At 42.9% G+C, this 22,897-nt stretch overlaps 1 protein-coding gene across 1 annotated transcript in view; it reads left to right on the top strand.

Moving 5' to 3' along the window:
- Positions 1–12,175: 12,175 nt before the first annotated feature.
- Positions 12,176–22,897, top strand: part of STX17 (syntaxin 17) — a 34,046-nt gene continuing 23,324 nt past the window's right edge. Inside the window, exons 1-3 of the mRNA XM_080610879.1 lie at positions 12,176–12,229; positions 19,774–19,856; positions 20,341–20,522. Of these exons, the coding sequence (XP_080467005.1) occupies positions 20,400–20,522 (123 nt within the window). The 5' untranslated portion in view covers positions 12,176–12,229; positions 19,774–19,856; positions 20,341–20,399. The remainder of the gene's footprint in view (positions 12,230–19,773; positions 19,857–20,340; positions 20,523–22,897) is intronic.

Below are 22,897 nucleotides of genomic sequence, written 5' to 3'. Positions count from 1 at the left end.
TATTAATAACATGAAATACATGTAGGGTGGGGGCTGGAAGATGGCAGATCTCTGCATCCTCATCAAGAAGCTCATCCTACCGCTCCGTGAAAGCCCTCCTTCTCCAAAGGATGCAGAGCCAAACTATGATCCCACTTTTGCTCCTTCTTTCTTGAACTACCTATAAAGACAATGAAATTCCACAGGAGGCATAGGTCACTTTATTGCTCCACTTGTATCTGCATGCAGTGTTTTTCTTAGGAATCACTATCAGTGGAGAGCCTCTGCTGCTGGAAATGGGTGTTGCATGAATAGTGCCAATTGGTGGGGCAGCTCTTTGTGCTTCTGTCACCTTGAAGGGAAGTCATAGAGGGCAGAGGGCTGCAGTGACAGAGTTCAGGAAGGACTAAATTGTTCTCCTGAAATACATCTCGAAGATGGTCCTGAAGTGGCAGATGTGTAGCTTAAGTTTTCCAGAGTAACCGAAGCCTGAAGTAGCCTGGAGGAATCTTGTTCATAACATTTGAACATCAAGCTCTGCTGTGAGACCATTAACCCAAACAGAAAGGCTGGAATTCAGATGGTCCCAGGAAATTCCTTTAGTCATCAGCTCTGAAACAGTCCTGAGAAATACATGCCACTTTTATATTCCAGGCAAACTTTCATCTGATTCACTCAGGTGCTGAAAGTCATCTTCAGGAGGGCCAGACTCTAGTTGGACAACCCCCTGAGTCATATCCCCCAGAACAGAAATTTAGGTCACACAGCCCTAGGTTAAAAACACACCAGTGTAAAATTTTAACGTTCACTCTGTCTTGGGTTTTGAACTGTTTTCCTCCCACATGTCTGCTAGACTTCCTAGACAAACAGATTGAATCTGGACTCACTCCTGCCTTCACTGTAGTCCTTTCTTCTCACTGTTCAGATGTATTCTGCTCTCATCCAAGCACTGCATCACAGCCCCCACATCTAGCAACCCTCCACAACATATATATATACCTGGCTATACCTCTGAATTTTCCAATATTAGAAGTGAAAGTACTGGCAGATTCCCAATTTACTCCCCAGGCCTGATGCTGAGGAGTGAAAGAGGGTAGCAAAGGGAAGCTGATAATTTTTCACAAGAAAAATCAAGGAGAGTAACAGTAGTGATCTCTTGAGGTGCTTGATCCCCTCTCCCTCCAAAATTTTGGTGTATCACTTGGAAAAATGATGACAGATATTCCTGTTGAGCCATAGCTCTGTTCCAGACATAGCAAGAGACTGAACAAGTCAGTAGTAAGTATAGTGGTGGAGCAATAAAACTCATAATAAAACCCTAAATAATCATAGATACATAAATATCACAATTTATAAAAACAGTTAAGAGACCTAATCTACTACTTGCAAAAGAATGCTAAATAGTAGACTTTGCACTTAAATCCATAGAAATGTTGTTTTGGTTTCTTTTTGAGTCTCATAAAAGTGATTTTGTATTCATCACACCCATCCTATTCACTATGGGACTGCTGTCCAGCTCAGAGATGACCCTCAGCATGAAGCAGTCAGGCAGACTGAAAGCAACATCCAGTCAAACTCTGCTACCAAAGTGTGTTGCCAAACATAGACACACATCAATTAAAGGGTTTTTTTCCCAGTGTTTTGCCTGCCTGCAGCTGATACAGAAGAGAACCCTTCATAAATGATCAAAATCGACCCTGCGGACAGTATTTGCCACCAGATTTAAAACTGCTAAAATAACACTCTCTGTACCACCTGAGCATTAAGCTAATGCCTCTCTTAAGCTTCTCAGACACTCAGAGCTTTTGCACACAAGGAAACAATCTACTTGCACAGTGCCCACAGAACATTAATCCAATCTACTATTTCCGAGGTAAGAAATAAAGCCATTTTAGTCACAATTTAAGATTTAATTCAAATTGTAATAATGCTATCTTTTAAATAGCATTAAACATCATTAACTAAAAACTGTCTTTTCCACATTTGTGGATTTTCTTTTATTTTATTTTTTTTGTATTACAGATGACTGTAGCAGTGAGAAACCGGTATTTTAATGGCTTGTCTAAATACTAAACAATGATGTAAATATTCAGTGTGATGTGCAGGGAATTAGTAGTAGCATTAGCTGTAATGGGACTTGCACAGCTAATTCTCCACATAGCTAGCTGAACATGTACCCCAAAGTACTCATCAAGAAAATCAACTTTCAATTACATTTAAAACTAAAATAGGCTTTAGAGGCTTTCTTTCTCTGAGGCAAAACTTTAAAGTAGGTTTATCTCTAAAGACTGAACTTCAGGGCTTCACAGTGTTACTGCCATTCTAAAAGTAAACAGGAGAAGATTCAAACATTATTTTAAAAACAATCCTTACTGTGGAATTAAGTCTCTGGATCATGCATATTTGTTTATGCAGCATCTCCACTCTACTGTTACAGAACTTGAGCACTTCACAGTTTTAGTGTATGCATGATACTGCCTATGAGGTAGTGAAAAGGTCTACCTGACTTGACAGTGGAGCTGACACCCCTTCAGCTTTGTATCTTTGACACTAGAACATCAATTTTTTCTTTCAAAGGGTGCTGATGAGCACCTCTGCAGTAAAACTGTCTAGCAGGGAAGAAAGGAACAAGTCTGAAATGTGAACTTAGGCCATTTGCCTTATGCCAGCAGTTCCGCGCCTGGCTTAGATACATCTATGACCCAGCAGGAAGCAGGAGACATTGAAGAAGTTAACTGTGACTACCTTCTCATTTTATGTTTTTCAGAGAAAAGGGTCTGAATTCTGCCAGAAGCAACTTAAACTTTTCAAGATAATACCAGCATCACTGTAAAGATCCAGGTCATGAGGGGTTCCCTAGATACAAAGGAATTGATGGATACTGGAAAATGTGTAAGACAGAAAGAAAAAAAGCAGCACAGGACCAAAGAAGGTTCAGACTTGAGAAAGTATGTTTTATGATTTACTAAGATAAAGTTTCACTTACATTTAAAATTTCATACCACTTGCTGCATATCAGAAATGACAGATGCTTTCTAGCAATAGATGTTGATTTATACCTCAGCCATTCTTCCTCTTCACTTCTGACTCACCCTGACTTCTCCTAGCAAGAGCCACTTTCTTGTGAGTGAAAGTATTCCTTTGCACAACTGCCTTAATTATTATGTTGCCTTCAATCATTTCACAGTATCACAGTATCACAGTATGTTAGAGATTGGAAGGGACCTCAAAAGATCATCTAGTCCAATCCAATACGTTTCCAGTGTAAATTTATGGCCAGTTCCTAAGCTAAGTAGCCAACAATTATATTGGCCATTACCACTCAAAGCAAGACTTCAGGGTTATAATGGACATTTGCTGGAAAACGTCTCAGATATGATTAATAAAAAAAAGAGGAGGGAAGGGAGAACATACGAAATACTAGGAGCTGATAGCAAAGTAATAGATAACAAAACAGAGAATACAATTACAATATCATATAAATTTGCATTTTGCCAGCAAAATTAATACTGTGTGCAGCTAATAATTTAAATAATAAGTAAGTAAGTATCAGAAATGGAAAAGGCCCAAAGAAAACAGCAGGGATGATCAATGTTATGGAGTAAGTTGTCCACAAGCAGTGGTTGAGCCTGAAAAAAAAGACAGTGTAGACCAGAACTGAAGTCTAAAGACTAATGAGTAGCATGGAGAGGTTGGATGTCAATCAACAGTCAAAAAAGCCACCTCTTTAAGCAGACAGCAGCAGACCTGTGAAGATCCTTTCAAAGGACTGTGTGCCCAAAGGAGCTTTACTTCTTTCTAGGGGAGACTGGGTGAGCATCTGAAAGAGAGATCCACTGGGGTTACTGAGGAAACAAACCACATCTGGTTCAGGAAACGCCCAGTGTAAAAACAAGTTGAAGACATTAAGGGGGAACTAGCACATATGCTTATTTGAGTCTTACTCCAATCTCACTGTGCACTTGTGGCCACTGTTGGGCACAATCCAAAGTTAGATGGCCTTTAAACCAGAAGTAGCACTAATAGGTCATCATACAGACAAGTAAATTCCTGATGATCTTGATGTAAGTCTTGGAGTATGATGTGGATTTTGAATCAGAAAGAGCCTGATAAACTTTTTATCTGCAGAAACACAATATCCAATAAATATTCCATAAACCAAACAAGCCAGCATGCAGATCTTCATGTCTATTTGCCCCACCTCTCAGCACAAGGAGCTTTTTTGGCAGAGCTGAACAGTGTCTGTCTAGTTATCCCATAAAGAGGAAAAGAGAAGGCAAAGAGAACTCTAGAAATCTGAAAAGTAGAGTCATAACATCAAACCAGTGAGAAAGCACCCCAGATGAGTGTGAATATTCTAAATTTTGTTTCTGAAATACCCTAAGTTTTTATTGAACAGGCAGTTGCTCATGATCTGTATGTGTTACAGAAGCAGCAGAACCAGAATCAACTTCTTAACTGAGAAAAATTAAAAATGGTTTTAAAAACATTTTAATGTAAACTAACTATGAATGCAAGCTGACAATATTATACCTTTGGTCTGCAATTAAAAGACATTGTGAATCCCTCTTTCAGGGCTGAATGATTTTACAAAAGGAATGTTTACTGTTACATATGGTGGATGAATTGGATAAATGAATGTTTGTTCAGCTGATTCGCCGCCTTCTATTCTTTTTCCTCCTGAATACAGCTTGTATTTTCTTGTGTCAGGAAGCATTGTAACCCAGACAAAGAACAAAATCCTCACCCTGATAAGTTTAAGGGAAATCTTACCATTGACTTGAATGCCACAAAGATTTGATACAGAATTTCTAAGGCCTTGTGTAAAAAACAAAAAGATGGACCAGTTTCCTCCAGTTGGTAAAACTGCCCTGTATGGAAATGGGGTTTTTTAGTTAGAATAACTTGGAGGGATTTATATTAAAGTGATGCCAATGTATTTCAGTCCCATAACAAGAGACGAATGTGGACAAATGACAGTCCCACTAGAAGCTTTTTAAATGAGTTAGCTCAACATTCTTCTGAAGTAAAGTAAAACTGCTCAGGTGACCTTACAAATGAAACTGAAAATATCTGATACACCACTGCTACAGCACATACTGAAAGCTGAACAATAGTTCTGAGCGCGAGAAATCCTGTTCAGCTCCAGTGGGAATGAAAAGACATTGGGAGAAAAAAAACATGGATCTCGATGAAGTTCCAGTCATGGGGAATTTTCCAGGTAGTCCCACAACCCCAGAAACACTTGTTTTAATGTTTTACCTCCTTCAGTTATGCCAGCAGTGGACAGCTAAGGCTCCTCAGGCAAAATGCTACCGAAGCACCTTCCCTGAGTGCTGGGAACACAAGCTCCCACCAGCTAGCAACGGTTATTTCACCCTGCTCTTGTCAGTAGGGAAATCCTACTGCAGATCAGGTGCTGTAGATAGTTTCTGTATCTACCATTCCCCCTGTATACCTTTTCTGCACCACTGTTGCAGGGGCAGAACAATGGCCACTACTGTTAACCATTTGTGCATCGAGGTCACAGTGTGAAACTTGTGAATATGCTGGAAACGACACAAATAACCAGTGCAACTAGTGAGGAAGTGTTCTCTTAAAATAAAATCTGCTTTGCTGTAATTGCTTCCTCTCCTCCTTTTACACTTATTCAGTGTTACTGCTACTGCAAGTATGATAATGCATAATAAACCTCTTCTGTTTCATTACCACTTGGGAGGCTTACTTTCTGCGGTACTATAGAAATGATCCTCAACCAAATCTGATCTGGTTTTGCAGCAAGGTACATTAAAAGGGCATTGGATCAGAAGTCCACCCAATAAAAAACTACAGCACAATTTTTATTAACAGTAGCAAACCGTTTCCCGCAAACCAACCCACAGTAGCTTACTCACATCAGGAAGACAGTTTCAGAAAATGGTGCCACATATTCCACAAAACACCTCTCAAGAATTACTGAAAGAGTTGGATTTTTTTTTTTCAGGCATGTATGCTAGAAGGGGATTTCATTTCAAACAGCTTTGTGCTTCTGAAAGACTGTGAGAAAGAGCAATACTCACTGTAACAGAGTGATGGCTGTTTTCCATGACACAATGGAAACTTTATTATCGGTTCTTGCCAGCACAAGCTTTTTGACAGTGAAATCAGTGTATCTGTAATAATAATGCATTGAAAAAGGCAACAGAATTTGTAAATGCTCTAGTGGGAAAAAGATATATCTTTGGAACATAATGTAAGTATCTGGGAAGTTCTGTGTTTGTTGAACAGCCCTCATTGAAATACCAACCCCAGCATGAGTTATTTGAGAGTCGTGTATAAGGAAAGATTGCTGAGGAGAGAGCTGCGCGTGTTCAGTGAATGGCACATCTGGAACCTGGTCTTGAATCCATTTATCTGAAAACTATGCATGGAAAAAGAAACTGCTGCAAGCTCTTCCTTAGTCGATGTACAACATTTCTCTGCCTTTCTAGGACTCCCCATGATTTTCTTCTACATTCTTTATTGGTGATACAGAACAGTTTCTCTGATAAAGGTACAGAAATACACACAGTGGTCAGACTTATAACAGACCACTCAAAACTGATCACAGATGTGCAATACAAGTCTGAGTCTATCTGTAATCAGGAAGTCAAACTACATCTACGCATTTATTTTTTTTTTTTTCTGAGATATCTTTTGCCATCAGAGGTAGTATTTTCCCAGACCTGAAGGTGGAACTCTTGTTCCTTTGATGATTGTTACATGAGTGACATGGCATTTTGCATTGTCATTTTTTCCTTGAGGAAATTCGGACTTCTCTGAAGTCACTGCTGGGTTGTCTGGGAGACCACATTGGCAATGGTAGTAGAACTGGACAGTCAGGCATGAACATCGTGTTCACAATGGAATGTGCCAGGAGCTGTTCAGATATTGCCTGTTAGAACTCAAATAAACCCTCCAACCCTTTCTTTTGAGGGAATATCCTTGGGATCCTATTCCTTCTTTTGCTGCTGTGTATGTAGACTTCTTGGTCTTCTTCTGAAGTCATCAAGTTTCAGGAAAAGAAAGACTGAGTATAATCTCATGATGGTACCACCTTCATATCAGACCACACAGAACCTCAGCCGATGTATTCTGCATCAAAATTGCAGCTGTGTATGCTTGAGCTACAGTATGCCTTTAAAAAAAAAAAAATCTCAATTTTATAAACTGAAAATTCTGTACTGTTTCAAAACAGATTCATAGACAATTTGATGCTACAGCCAATTAAGATATGCCATATTTCTAGTATATAGAATCATAGAATAGTTAGGGTTGGAAAGGACCTTGAGATAATCTAGTTCCAACCCCCCTGCCATGGGCAGGGACATCCCACACTAAACCATGTCACCCAAGGCCTCATCCAACCTGGCCTTGAACACCGCCAAGGATGGAGCATTCACAACCTCCCTGGGCAACACATTCCAGTGCCTCACCACCCTCACAGTAAAGAATTTCTTCCATAGATCCAATCTAAACTTCCCCTGTTTAAGTTTGAACCCGTTACCCCTTGCCCTATCACTACAGTCCCTGATGAATAGTCCCTCCCCAGCATCCTTGTAGGCCCCCTTCAGATACTGGAAGGCTGCTATGAGGTCTCCACGCAGCCTTCTCTTCTCCAGGCTGAACAGCCCCAACTTTCTCAGCCTGTCTTCATACGGGAGGTGCTCCACTCCCCTGATCATCCTTGTGGCCCTCCTCTGGACTTGTTCCAACAGTTCCATGTCCTTTTTATGCTGAGGACACCAGAACTTCACACAATACTCCAAGTGAGGTCCCATGAGAGCAGAGTAGAGGGGCAGGATCACCTCCTTCGACCTGCTGGTCACGCTTCTCTTGATGCAGCCCAGGATATGGTTGCCTTTCTGGGCTGTGAGTGCACACTGAAGCTGGCTCGTGTTCATTTTCTCATCGACCAGCACCCCCAAGTCCTCCTCTGCAGGGCTGCTCTGAATCTCTTCTCTGCCCAACCTGTAGCTGTGCCTGGGATTGCTCCGACCCAGGTGTAGGACCTTGCACTAGGCATGGTTAAACTTCATCAGGTTGGCACCAGCCCTCCTCACAAGCGTGTCGAGGTCCCTCTGGATGGCATTCCTGCCCTCCAGTGTTTCAACCAAACTACACAGCTTGGTGTCATTGGCAAACTTGCTGAGGGTGCACTCAATCCCACTGTCCATGTCACCAACAAAGATGTTGAACAAGACCGGTGCCAACACCAACCCCTGAGGGACACCACTCGTTACTGGTCTCCAGCCGGACATCGAGCCATTGACCACAACTCTTTGCGTGCGGCCATCCAGCCAGTTCTTTATCCACCGAGTGGTCCACCCATCAAATTGATGTCTCTCCAATTTAGAGACAAGGATGTCATGTGAGACAGTGTTGAACGCTTTGCACAAGTCTAGGTAGATGACGTCAACTGCTCTGCCCCTGTCCATCAGTTTCGTAGCCCCACCATAGAAGGCCACCAAATTGGTCAGGCAGGATTTCCCCTTAGTGAAGCCATGCTGGCTGTCACCAACCACCTCCTTGTTTTTCATGTGCCTTAGCATGCCTTCCAGGAGAATCTGCTCCAAGATTTTGCCAGGCACAGAGGTGAGACTGACTGGTCTGTAATTCCCCAGGTCATCCATTTTCCCCTTCTTGAAAATGGGGGTTATATTTCCCTTTTTCCAGTCATCAGGAACTTCACCTGACTGCCATGATTTTTCAAATATGGACAGTGGCTTAGCAACTTCATTCACCAGCTCCTTCAGGACCCCTGGATGAATTTCATCAGGTCCCATGGACTTGTGTACATTCAGGTTTTTAAGATGGTCTTGAACCAGATCCTCTCCTACAGTGGGCCTAGGGTCTTCATTCTCACAGTCCCTGTATCTGCCTTCCAAGACTTGGGTGGTGCGGTCAGAGCTTTTGTCATTGAAGACCGAGGCAAAGAAGTCATTAAGAATCTCAGCCTTCTCCAAATCCCGGGTAGCCAGTTCTCCCGATATCTTCCGGAGGGGGCCTACATTGTCCCTAATCTGTCTTTTATTTGCTATGTACCTATAGAATTCCTTCCTGTTAACATCCCTAGCCAAGTTTAATTCTAGCTGGGCCTTAGCTTTCCTAACCTGGTCCCTAGCTTCCCTGACAACATCCCTGTATTCTTCCCAGGCCGCCTGTCCCTGCTTCCACCTTCTATAAGTCTATTTTCCTTTGAATTTTCCTCAGCAGCTCCTTATCCATCCAAGGAGGTCTCCTGGCCCTCCTGCTGCACTTCCTTCTAGTTGGGATGCAACACTCCTGAGCTTGCAGCAGGTGATCCTTGAATAACAACTGACAGTTTTGGGCCCCCCTGCCCTCTAGAGCTATATCCCATTGAACCTTACTAAGCAGGTTCCTGAAGAGGCCAAAGTCTGCTCTCTTGAAGTCCAGGGCAGTGAGCTTGCTGCACGCTCTTCTCAATGTCCTGAGGATCTCGAATTTGACCGTCTCATGATTGCTGCATCTAAGGCTGCCCTGGAGCGTTACATTTCCAACGAGCCCTTCCCTGTTGGTGAGCATGAGGTCAAGCATGGCACCTCTCCTTGTGGGCTCCTCTGTTACTTGCAGAAGGAAGTTATCTTCCACACAATCAAGGAACCTCCTGGGTTGCTTGTGCTGAGCCATACCATCGCTCCAACAGATGTCAGGGTGGTTGAAGTCCCCCATGAGAACAAGGGCCTACGAGCATGAGGCTGTTCCTATCTGCCTGTAGAGCACTTCATCCACAGATTTGTCTTGATCAGGCGGTCTGTAAGAGATCCCCACAGTAATGTCTCCCATTGCTGTTCTCCCTTTAACCCTGACCCACACTCTCTGTCGACCACTCACCTGTCCCCAGACAGAGTTCCATACTCTCCAGCCTATCCCTAACATAAATAGCAACTCCCCCTCCCCACCTGCCAGGCCTGTCTTTTCTAAAGAGCCTCTTTTGCTTCTTTTGTAATTTTCTGAAAGCCAACACTGCCTCTGCTCCTCAAGTACCTCTAACCCAGACAAGTACTAGTACACTTATGGCAAACATACCTCTCCACCTGCATTGGATTGTGCTTTTAAAATATCTCACATTAACACTCGTTTTCCACACCTTTCATAACTTTCTTCTGGACTCTTCCCAATATTTAACATCCTGTTGAAGTGTAAGTGCCCAAACATTGAATGCATTATTTTGATAATGGTTTTATTAGTTCTATAAACAAAAGTAGCGCCCATTCCAGTTGTATTTGATGTTCCTCTGGTTTTGCTCCAGCATATGCCTAGCAAAAGCTTTGTTCTGAAAGCTCATGTGCAGCTGAAAATGTAGCATAATGTCCAGGTCCTCTTTAGCCCTGCCTCATGGCAGTCATCCTCCCTCAGACTCCAGGTGTGGCTTTGAGGCTTTATCTTGAACGTACAACCTCCACTTTGACTGTCTTCAGAGGAGTACTTTTACAAGAGAGATCTTACAAAGCAATTCAAAAGAGTCTATTTAAGTGATCTGTCCTTATCTTTATTTACAACAGCAAAGTAATGATTCAGTATTTTTGTCTAGGTCACTTCTAGGCCAAGAATAACACCATCCAAAAAACAAACTTCTGACACAATTCCTTCTCTTCAGAACTGTCAGGTGAATCACTTACTATGAACTATGCAGATAGTGCAGGGGGGTTGGACTAGCTGATCACCAGAGGTTTCTCCCAGCCCTAACTGATATAAGGAAAGCAAGTTCCTGGAAAACATAGGGTTAAAATACTTTTAACTTACCTTAGGTCTAAGATAGAGAACAATGTTTGTGTTGTAAGCCTGTGGTGTGATAACAGAATTTAGTAGTCTTATTAACAAGAGTGAATTATTCCTTTCCATCCTTCTAATGAGTGAACTATTTCTTACCATCCTTCTAATAGTTAGTTTGGAGACAGTGACTCCCGAACATCTGCTAGCTTAGGATACTCCTCGTCTGCCCATCCTGTTCTGCTTGCAATAAATTTTGTACAAAGGTCACACTGTTCTAAATCTTTGCCAGCTATCAGAAACTTGCAGATACGGTTGGTTTCAGCTAATTTGTGATTACTGGGGCACCCAACTGTGCCAAAGGTGAAAAGTGCACCCTGAGGAAGACTGCTTACTTCATCTTGAAGACCCCTGCCCACGACCATCGGAGGGCAGTGCGCAAGAGCCAAAAGGGAGGAGACTTATGATAATGAGCACCTAAACTAATTGTAATATCCCTGCTGTTCTCTCGGGAACCTAATGAATATGCATGTTTGTGTGTAATAAATGTAATAAATATCTGCTTGTTTAACCCCTCGGTGTGCAAGTTAGGAGGCATGATCCCCCTTGCATGCGGAGCCGTAATAAACATACCTGCTTTATAACTCTGAGTTGTAGAGTCTGATTCCATGCTTCACTAACTGTTCTGCCATTCTGTATTCCAAGAATCTAAATTCTTCCCTCTTTCAGCTTAAATACATTCCCCCGTGTCCCATTGCTACATGTCTTTGTAAAAGGTCCCTTTATAGATTTCCTGTAGGCCCCCTCTAGGTATTGGAAGGCTGTTGTAAGGTCACCCCAGAGCCTTCTCTCCTCCAGGCGGAACAAGCCCAATGCTCTCAGCCTGTCTTCATAGGAGAGGTGCTCCAGCCCTCTGATCATCTTCATGGCCTTCTCTGGACTTGCTCGGGTAGGTCCATGTCCTTCTTATGTTGGGGGCCCCAGAGCTCAGGTGCAGGACCTTGCTGTTAGAAACAGTGAAGGTTTGTGAGGGGAGAAAGAAGCCTCACTGCCACGGGCTGGTCAGTGTTTGCCCCTTACACATCGATGCCTTTTATCCCCAGGGCCTCACCTGACAATTTGGTATTGCTTACATTATGTGTCAAGGCAAGCAAAATGTTGGTAGCAGGGACCTTAAGATAAGTTCTTTAAATGATGGTGGGAACATTTGGCCGTCCTTCAGAAGAAGAAATCTAACTTTTCACTCCCGAAGAGCCCTTATCGCAGACATCAGATACCCCCTCCCCGCCCAAGTCAGCCTCTTCTCTTCCTTTCCCTCCTCCCCTTCCCGCCCCTCACCAAGAGTCGCGGAGGGAAATAAACATGAGGCAAACTGCCGGGTGCGCGGCGCTTGTGTGTGGCGGGCGGGGGCTGGGTCGCTTCCCGCTGACGGGGAGCCCTGTTCGCCGGCCACCGCACAGCGTCCTGCGGTCCTCGTCTCGGCTGCTGCCGCCGCACGGTGAGGGGCCGCTGGCGGCCGCAGGGGACGGGAGCACACGGCAGGCGGGGGCGAGACGAGCAGGGAACGCAGGGAGGGAGCAACTGGCAGGGCAGGCAGCGGAGCTTGGTGGCTGCCGGGCTGTCACCGGCTGCAGCCCAGCTGCTTTCGCTTCTCGCGCCGGGGAGGCGAGAGTGGCCCCGGGGCCTGGCGGGCGACCGACGTACCCTGGGCTTGGTTACTGTGGACGTGGCCGGCCGGTAGGAACCGCAGCGCGGCCCGTGGCGGGGAGCGGAGCGCCGGTTCCTTGCCCGGGTTCCGGCCCCTCATGAAGGGCCGCGGTGGGGCCTCCGCCAGCTCACCTCAGCCTTGCGGGCCGCGGCCGGGTCCTGATGGCGCTGACAGGCCCGCGTCCCTCGGCCGAGGGCTGGCTGGCGCGGTGGTGGTGGTGGGGTCGCTCCGCTCCCCGGCCCTGCTCGGTGAGGACGGCTTCTCTTCCGCCCGGCGTCCGGATGCCCGGGCCCGGTGAGCGCGACGCGGTGGCTGAGGCTGTCCCGGCCGTGTGGGTGCCCCCGAGAGCGGCTGAGGGCTTCGGTCTGATCATGGGGAGGCCCAGGCTGAGATGCCGCCGAAGGGCTGACACGAACCATAACCTGACACACCGGCTTGGGTTATTCTTTCTTCTTAGTAAAAGCACAGTGTGAAGGGTTGTTTTCCCGGCATTCCCCAAGCTTTTAAAAGTGTAAGTCAGGAAAAAGAAACTAGAAACTAGTACAGTCCACTTGAAACCTTGATATAAGACTTAAAACCTTTTTTATTCGTATGTATCTACTCTGTGCACACACACTTTGCTTTTCAGGGGAGAGACAGTGGAAGGGTAGGCCTCCATAACCTTCTGGTTGCTGGAGTGAGACCAGAGGCATAATTCAGTAATATAGAAGAATTGCTATTAGGGCTCTGATGGCAGGTTGAACTGTGTTGCAGCCGCTTATTGCAGGTGTCAGTCTGCTGCATACTCGTTCCACTGGTTCAGGTTTGTTCAGACAATGTCGATGTGTCAGTCATTAGGTATTTTCTGCCCTCCTGCAGCTGGTTTAAACATGTAATACCAACATAAAATGCCTGTTGTATGCTCTGGTTTCTCAAAGAGCAGTTGTGTGCTCCTGCCTTGGCTGGATCAACTTTGTCTTGCTGGGTGATCCCCAGCGCGCAGATCTGCTAGGTGCCACAGCCTGCTACCTACAGCTACTAATTCTGGTTCTGAGCCCCCATGTGCAGCTTTTTATCCTACTGAGTAGTTTCATGTCACTTTGCAAACACGCTAGAGCTAGTGACAGCACCTTATTTCAGCCTAACAAAACTGTTTTCCTTTGGTTCCTTTTACAGCCAAAGGAGAAAGATGTAATTCAGACCCAAAGCACAGTTTGGCTGTAGCCTGCCACAGGAGCATGTTCCTCACTAACTACAGACCTCAGCCAAGTGAGCAATAGTAAATATTCAGTCGCTGCAATTTTCAGGCCAGTACTACTCTAAGAAGTGTTTCACAATATGTTAGTGAGAAACCTATTCTAAGCTTAAAATCTAGCACCCGTATTCTGATTTATTTTATTTACAAGGAGAAAAGGAAAAAGCTTTCTTGCCTTACAACCCTTAAAAACAAGGCATCTATGTTGGAAATACTTTTTCTAGTGTTAGTGCTTGTCTGAAGTGTCATAAGTGAATTGAAATCAAAAATATGTATTGCATTGTGTTTCCCTGGGCATCACAACTCTTCAGGTTTATTCTGCATTTGTCCCAACTTATTTGAATGGAGGACACTCAGCAGTTTAACAGAAGTTCATGAGTATTACATTTAATGTGCATTAACAGCATTTACTGAAATTTATAACAAGCTACAATTTAAGTTTTGATAGACTGCAACTACGTGACTATGTGCTTTCTTTGCACCACTATGTAGTAAGTGGAGACTTTGTGTTAGTGTCTGAATTAAGTTCACAGTTCACCATTTGGAATTGGATGCCCTAAGATTCGTTTAACCCTTAGAATTATTTGACATTTTAAACAATGGAATAAGATAGTACAGGCTGGTTGGACCTCAAACACTGAAAGAGGAAATGGTCTATTTTTGAAGAATTTTGTTTGCTTTACATACCCATTTATTTGTTAAAGCAAAGGTCCAAATAGTGGTACTCCTCATGTTATTTTGCTCTGTTGCTTACTAACGAGAGCATGTGGACTAATCCTTTATGGAAAATACATTTAAATAATTTCAAGGACACGGGGTGAACAAACTGGATAAGGGTAGTAAGAATCATAGATTATTTTCATATGAAGTGCAAATGTCAGGTTAATGGCATCCTTATATGCTAATTTTACTTCATAATTACATTTTCAGTTTGGGGCCAGTCTCCATAAAGCATAAATAATTAGGAAGGGAGAGATAGATAATTTTTATAACTACCTAATACTTTGGTAATGCTGCTAAAGAATGCTTTGGATAGGTCTTCTTTTCTTAATAATGCAGTTGACAGGAAATTATTCTGCATCTGCATCTTGATCCCTTCTGGATGAGTGTTACTTCTGTCACTGAAATATAATTGAATTTTGATGCATGAATTTTGAATATTAAGTTGATAGTATTTTACTTAGAAGACAACCTCTAACAGGCCTGTACCATAAGCATTTAAAAAGACCAGATACTGCAATTTCTTTGTTTTTCCAAAATATCTTGCACACTGAATATAATCAAAGACAGTTAACTACAAATGGTTTCATCTAACTTTTTTAGTTACCTAATTGACAACACACTTCATCCACTGTTGGTGCGTCTCCATCCCTCCAGTAGACCAGTGCCAATGAGATGGCATATGATGGTGGTGCACTCCGTGTAAATTTCCGCCACATGGATCGTGTACATTTGACTTCATCTGGATCTATGGATGCGTTCCTGGCATCTGGCCTATGATAGATCACCTCTAGAATGGCTAATTCCCTCAGGTACTGGAGGCCTTTCTTTATGGTGGCCCACTTGCCTGGGTGATGTAAAACATCGTCCTCATAGGGATACCTTTCCTTCACAGCTGCCAAAAGCCGCCTCCAAAGGCTGAGGACGCGTTTCTCTTTTGCAATTGCTCTGTCAATTCCCCCTTCCCTAGCAAGTGATCCCAGCATTTTGGCTTCCAGACCTTCTAGTTTGTAAATGCCGGCCCCATTGTCCCAGCATCGAAGCAACCAGGTGATGATGTGCTCTCCTGGAAGACGGGTGAAATCTTTTCGCATATTCCGCAACTCAGTCAATGACAGGGATTGAGAAGTCTCGTCTCCCTCGTCTCCCTCGTCTCCCTCGTCTCCCTCGTCTCCCTCGTCTCCCTCGTCTCCCTCGTCTCCCTCGTCTCCCTCGTCTCCCTCGTCTCCCTCGTCTCCCTCGTCTCCCTCGTCTCCCTCGTCTCCCTCGTCTCCCTCTCGTTCAGGTGTTGCCCCCTCTAGTAATGGCGTTAAGTCTGCATCTTCCGTCACCACATGAGTTGCTTTTTGTTTGCATCTCCTCCTGATTATAGAGGCAACTGATGCTAGCATGGATTGGTCCTTTGGTTCAGCTGCAGTGCCTTCTATTGGGGTTGCAGTGGCTGCAGTGTCTTTCAGTGGGGTTGCAGTGGCTGCAGTGTCTTTCAGTGGGGTTGAAGTGGTTGCTGGGGATGGAGCAGCTGTGTTGTCTGTTGCTTTGCCATCAGATCCAGAGACATCTCTTTCCTGCTCCTTACAGAGCAGGCCTCTGTAGGCGTAGGCCAAGCCCCAGCACGTTGCAGTGATTTGTTCCTCTCTGGTATTGCCAGGATGACAGCACACCTCGTTTAAGTGTTCTACTAATTTTTCTGGATTTTGCACTTGTTCAGCAGTGAAGTTCCAATGCACAGGAGGAGCCAACTGGCTTAAATGCTTGCCCATATGATACCACACACCCTGCCACTCATGGCTGTCCAGTCTTGGGAAAGATCTCTTGGTGGTATTCTTAGATAGTTGTTTAACCTTAGACAAGGCCTGAGCCTGACCCTGCTTAGCTTCCGAGATCGGACAAGATCGGGTGTTCTCAGGGTGGCGTGGCCATAGGTAAAACATACGCAGCAACAAGCTGATCCCCAGCACAAGCAGCAGACAGGTTTCAAGGGTACTCAGAGGCCATCCAGAACCTTTAAAATTCTCAAATGCCATTGTAAATAGCCTGGTGGGGGAGTGGAAAGTGTGGGAGAATATCTCCTTCGTAGGTTGGCCCCCTGTGGGGGGGAAAAAAGAGGTGTAATTATTAATTCCATTACATGCCTCCCAAAGTATAGAGGTGATGGCCACGCTGAGAATGCATACCAGATCAGTTTCATGATCAATAATTCTATTGTATCACAAGCCATTATCCTAAAGTGCAGTGAAACAATAACCTTAGCTGAGGCCCCAAAACTGATAAACACTAAACCAGCAAATACTGGCTGTAAGTAAGGCACAACATGCTGAAACTCCAAGATCAAGTGCAACAACTCTGAGAGCAAATAAATCAACATTGTGATGAGTGATTGTTAATCTGAAACAATGAATGCTTATCATAAATACGATTAGACACATTCTGGTCAGATCCGTTGTTATCTCGACCCTTCATGCCCCACATTGGGGCACCGAAAAGAACTGTTGTGATTTAAGCCCAGCTGGTAACTCAGAATCGCGCAGCTGCTAGCTCACTCCCCACATTTTTCCTCCTGCTGCTCCCGGAGGGATGAAAGAATGTAACTCTGTGGGCTGAGATAAGAACAGTCCAGTAACTAAGGTATAACACAAAACTGCTACTGCTATCACCAATAATAATAATGATAAGGGAGATAACAAGGGAAGAGAATATGAAACTAAAAAGGGAAGGGGAAAGAAAACAACAAACAAAAGTGATGCACAATGCAGTTGCTCACCCTCTGCCGACCGATATCCAGCCCGATCTGAGCACCAAACTGGGCCTTCCGAGTGACACCCCCCAGTTTATATACTGAGTATGACGTGCTGTGGTATGGAATATCCCTTTGACTAGTTTGGGTCAGGTGTCCTGTCTGCTTCCTCCCATCTTCATGTGCCACTCCTCACTGGCAGAGCATGAGACTGAAAAGTCCTTGATCAGGGTAAGTGCTACTGAGCAACAACTAAAACATCGGTGTGTTATCAGCATTGTTCTCAGACTAAAGCCAAAACACAGCACTGCACCAGCTACTAGGAAGGAGAAAAATAACTGTGACAGCTGAACGCAGGACATCCAGTTTTTTTTTACTCACTGGAGGAGAATATTTAATAGTCTGGACAGGGCTGCTACTCAGAGGCATCTTGACAGCATGAAGAAATGGGCTGATAGGAACTTCATAAGTTCCAGCAAAGGCAACAAGAAACTGCTGCAGCTGGGATGGAATTGCCTGATGACTGGGACAGGCTGTGGGAAGACTTGATGGAGAGCAGCTTTGCAGAAAAGGACCTGTGTGTTGTAGTGGACCACATGTTGAACATGAGCCTGACTGTGTTGTTGCAGAGAAGGACAGCTGCATTATGGGCTGTATTAGTAAATGTGGCTGACAAATGTAGGTTGACAAAGTGACTTTCCCTTCCATTTGGCACCTATGAGATTGGCAAGGCAGTTAGAGGGCTGGAATACATGATATTCAAGGAGAAACAGAGGTGGATTTGTTCAGCTTTAAGGTGATGGAAGGCGGCATCTTACTGCTGTGGGGGGGAAGGTATAGAGCCAGGCTTCTCTTGGGGGGTGCCTGACAATGGGATGAGAGGCAGTGGACGCATGGTGGTTTAGCTACAAGGAAGGTATTTTTGGTTTTGATTTGGGTTTGTTCTTAACCTGGAGAATAGTCAAACAAAGAAGGAAGGGTCTAGTGAGTGTGTGGAGCATGCATCCATGGATGTCTTAGAACTTGATCGGACAAGGGCCTGTGCAACCACATCTAATTCAGCTTGTACTGGATGGCCTGTGAAAATCCCTCTCAACTTAAACAGTCATGTTATTCTGTGATTACTCAAAAACCAGGCATTATAGCTCTAGAATTGAAGTTATGCTTTGGAAAACACGAACCAAATAAAGTATTCAAGAAACCTTAGATTTCCTTGAAATTGTGTCTGAAATGAACATATGGTCACAAAAACTTGTGATGTTAATTTTATTTACATGTTATATGAACTTAAAAAAAGTAAGACCTTGCGTATTTTCTTACTGGTAATTTATGGCTAAGAATTTTTGCTACAAAAGCTACTGTACTGTTTGAGGGAACATGAAGCAGGAGACCTGATGAGAATATAAGATTTTGTACTGCTTTCTTAGTTTCTCACACTTACTGTGCAGTGAGTTTTAGGCAGCAGTGCCTTAAATAGGTTTGTAAACATTGTCATGAAAGGTAGTTTACTACCTTTACAGGTAGTCTGGGAATTTTTAAGTAGAAGAAAATGACTGTCCAGAGCCCTGCATGCAGCCAAATCTTTGAATTTAAAACTTGCTTACTCAGATCACCTACTCAAGACATGGCTGTTGTCATATTAACTCTGCTTCCACAGTGGTCCAGTTTATATGTCATCTGAACTGTCACTTTTGACTTACCAATCTCTAGGTGTCGTTAAAGATTCGTGACAAACTTATGACTTAGCTTAGTCTCTGCTGTATTTGTTCAAAAACAGAATGAGCTGTGGGTTTCTGTGAGTTCATGTGCGGTAAGTTTGAAGAATTTATATCATTGCTTGTTCAAGATGATTCAGTGTTAAAGAAGAGCAAGACATGGCTACTCAATACCTTTAAGGAACCATTTTTTAATTAATTCTAGCTCCTAAACTGGTGGATTAGTGTATAAGCTGTCAGGATATGAAATGTGTGTTCCAAGAGGAGGTACTGCAGTTTGGAGTATGATTCTTTTTATCTTTTGCTCATAGCAAAAAGAATCTGTTCTAGGCTGAGAATGGGGTTCAGTTGTGCGGCACAAGTAGCTGTTTCAAAAGTGTTGGGGACTGTAGTGACCAAGGTGTAATAGAAGAACCAATGTATTTTTTATCATCTTGCATGTAAGCTACTGTCTTTAGAATGGTGGAAAGAGCAAATCAACACAAAGGGATTAAAGTTCTTTTTACATAGTGAAAAATGTGAGGCTACCCACTGCATGTTTGCTTGAAGGTCTGAAAAAATAACTATTAATATTAAATGCTTTAGGTTAGAATGGGATTTGTAAGACTGCTTGATAGTATGTCATTATATTTTGAAGCAGGGATGATTTAGCAGTGACTGGAAAGTCAGTTGATGAAATAGTTTCTGTGTGATGCTTTGAAAAAGTAAAAGGTGTGTCAGTGAAACCCTAAAGATTGACTTCCCCTAACTTGGTCTACTCTCAGTAAATACTCAGTTTTCCACAATTTTCAGTCTTTTTGTTGTGTGGGATTGATAAAGGAGAAGACTCTTCTCTTAGCATTCTGTTCTTCAGAAAAATACAACATTGTTTTATTTGCAGTTGTGTGGGGAAAGGTGAGTAATCTGGAATTGTTTTCCTGTTCTCCTCTAGAAACAAAGCTTCACTTTGCCAGAAGTGCTTTCAGCATTCTCACTGGCCTGATGGAAGATGCTTACCCCTTGGATCCTTTGAAGGTAAGTGAGATTTGTGCATATCCTCCTTCCAGCCTACGAGTGAGGGCTGTGACTGAACTTTGAGGGGTTAGGCAAAAACCTAGTGCCAATCAGCTGATATCTGCCTTCAAATTCTTTCCTGCCTGCAGGAATCGCATGTCTCAGAAAAACCTGAACACTTTCCCTCTGTGCTTTCACACCATAGATAGATGTGAGAAAAATAATTAATTTGGAGTTTTGTCCAAAGGCTTCCATCTATCATTATGCTGCAAAGCATATTTGTGTCTGCCTTAATTAGCTTTTTTTGTTAATGTAAAGTTTCATCTATGAAAATGATCCCCAAAGCCTGCAAGTGAATGGAAATAATACATGTAAATGCAAATACAGTGTCCAGATTTTAAGTAGTTAATACTGCAAAGACTGTTTTACCTTATTTGGCTTTCTTTTAAAAAAATATGCTAAATTACTACATTTTTGTAATCCTGTAATTAATGTATTTTTTTAGGGTTTTCTACCTTGGTGAAAGTATACTGAGCAAGTGTTGACTTGAGAGCTGCTTTTAGGATGTCTGAAGATGCCGAAAAAGTTAAACTCCGTCGAATTGAACCTGCCATTCAGAAATTCATTAAAGTGGCAATTCCAACAGATTTGGAAAGGTTAAGAAAACACCAAATAAATATTGAGAAGGTTAGTGTTCACTTTTTACTGATACAGTTATTTTTACAGTATAGAAGCAGTCATGCTGGAAGATTACATAGAGAGATTTCAATGAGAAGTTGATTATGAAATGCTTTAATTCAAATTTAGCTAAAAATGAAACCTGTATTATCTGGTAATTTAGTGTATACAAAGGCCTTTATGTTTATAGTAACTGGTCAGTCTACAGAGTGAGAAACATTACTATTTTGTGTTAAAAAGTTATTGTATGGAAAGCAGCCCAATAGTCTTGCTTTATTTTTAAGTCACAATGGTTTGCTGCCAACTATTCTGGTAGCTTACTGTGAATACCTATCTTTTTCTCAATATATTTTTAAACTGAATTGGGAGAAATAGGGAGATTTAATTATTTAAGTAAATAGAAATAGAATTGTATCAAAATAGTAGCCTGTGTATATGCTCCTTGTTGACAGTAGCTCACACTTGACAGTGAAACTGAATATGCTTCTGTCGTGGTTTAAGCCCAGCTGGTAACTCAGAACCACACAGCCGCTCACTCACTCCCCCACTTCTTCCCCCCAGTTCCTGGAGGGATGGGGAGGAGAATTGAAAGAATGTAACTCCCACTGGTTGAGATAAGAACAGTCCAGTAACTAAGGCATAACACAAACCACTGCTGCTACCACCAATAATAATAATGGTAAGGGAAATAACAAGGGAAGAGAATATAAAACTAGAAGGGATAAAGGAAAATAATAACCAATAAACACAAGTGATGCACAATACAATTGCTCACCACCCCCCAAATGACACCCAGCCTGACCTGAACAGCGATCTGCCCCTTCCGGTTAACTCCCTTCAGTTTATATATAGGCATGATGTGCTGTGGTATGGAATACCTATTTGGGTCAGGTGCCCTGTCTCTCTTCCCCCCAGGCTTCTTGTGCCTGTCCTCACTGCAGAGCATGAGACTGAGAAGTCCTTGATCGAAGTAAACATTACTTAGCAACAACTCAAAACATTGGTGTTATCAATGTTCTCAGGCTAAAGTCAAAACCACAGCACTGCACCAGCTACTAAGGAGAAAAATTACTGCTATAGCTGAACCTGGGACAGTTTCCAAGTTAAATTCTTGCATAGACTGTGGCAGTGCCTGTACTGGTAAAATAAACGTGCCCAGGACAGTTGTCTGGCATGAAATGGCCAATGTCCATATTATTTAATCCTCATATTATGCAAGACAGGGTGGCTGTGTTCACATTGCTAATGAGGAATAACCTCTGTTCTAAGTCCTTAGCTATTCTCAGGAACTTTCTCTGTGAGAGAGCTGTTTATCATGGCCAGGGTCAGTTCTAACATTTTAATGGCACAGATAACAAGATTTCAGACTTGAAACATTTTCAGTCCGTGTTTATTGGTATAGATGTAGCCTGTGGAAACAAAAATTGGTTTGTTGAGGAAAGTGGTAAGGGATTTACTAAAACAGGTGACACACATAAAAAGCAGGAAGAAAGTGATTCAGAAACACACAATCATAATGTCAACATAGTGATGGAAGTTTTGAAATGACCATACAAGACATATTTGTTCAGAAAAGATTATACTTAACCACCACAAAAAAATCAGTGACAGTGAGTGTCTGTTGTTCTGTTCAGTTCTGCACATGATTCTCAAAAGCATTATGTGGTATTAATTTGATTAGCTTTATTCACAATGTGTAAAATCAAGCGTATATGTAAATCTAGATGGTGTAGGACAACCATCTACGTTTTTTAGCACCTTGTGAAGGAAGGAAGTGGAAGAAAATAGGTAAACATGATTTAGATTTCCTAGAAGTTATGGTCCGAAGGGTGTGTATAACATATTGTTGAAACTGTTTTGCATTTTGCCGCTGTCATTCGTTCACGACTTCTACCATAACTTTACTGTAAGTGGGTAGCCTTTTGGATGAGATTTTCCATGCCAGGTTTTTGCCTGAAGTAGTTTGGGGTTGTGGGAGGAGGAAAATAAATCCATGTATTTTTTTTCTGAGAATGCAGTCAGGAAATAATGTGTAGTTCAAGTGATAGCTATTTCTTTTAGTAAGAAATGCTTAGTTTAAGGGTTAGTGATTGATAGCTTAGTGATAATTTCTTTTCAAAGAACACATTGACGTGTGTTGGAACATTTGAGGTGTTTCTGTGGAGTCATCTTTGTCTGGGCTGTACATTTTGCTGTTCTTTTGGCCAAAAGGTATGATTCTGAAAAAACCCAAGTGGTTTGCAGGTGCTCAGTAGATACTGGTTGAATTCACAGAATCACAGAATCTCGAGGGTTGGAAGGGACCTCAAAAGATCATCTAGTCCAACCCCCCTGCAAGAGCAGGGTAACCTAGAGTACCTCACACAGGAACTTGTCCAGCCGGG

The sequence above is a fragment of the Psittacula echo genome, assembly GCF_963264785.1.
Source record: "Psittacula echo genome assembly, chromosome: 2".
Classification (NCBI taxonomy): Eukaryota; Metazoa; Chordata; class Aves; order Psittaciformes; family Psittacidae; genus Psittacula; species Psittacula echo.
Note: the sequence above shows the minus strand (reverse complement) of the source record. Positions and strands in the feature narration are given on the sequence as shown.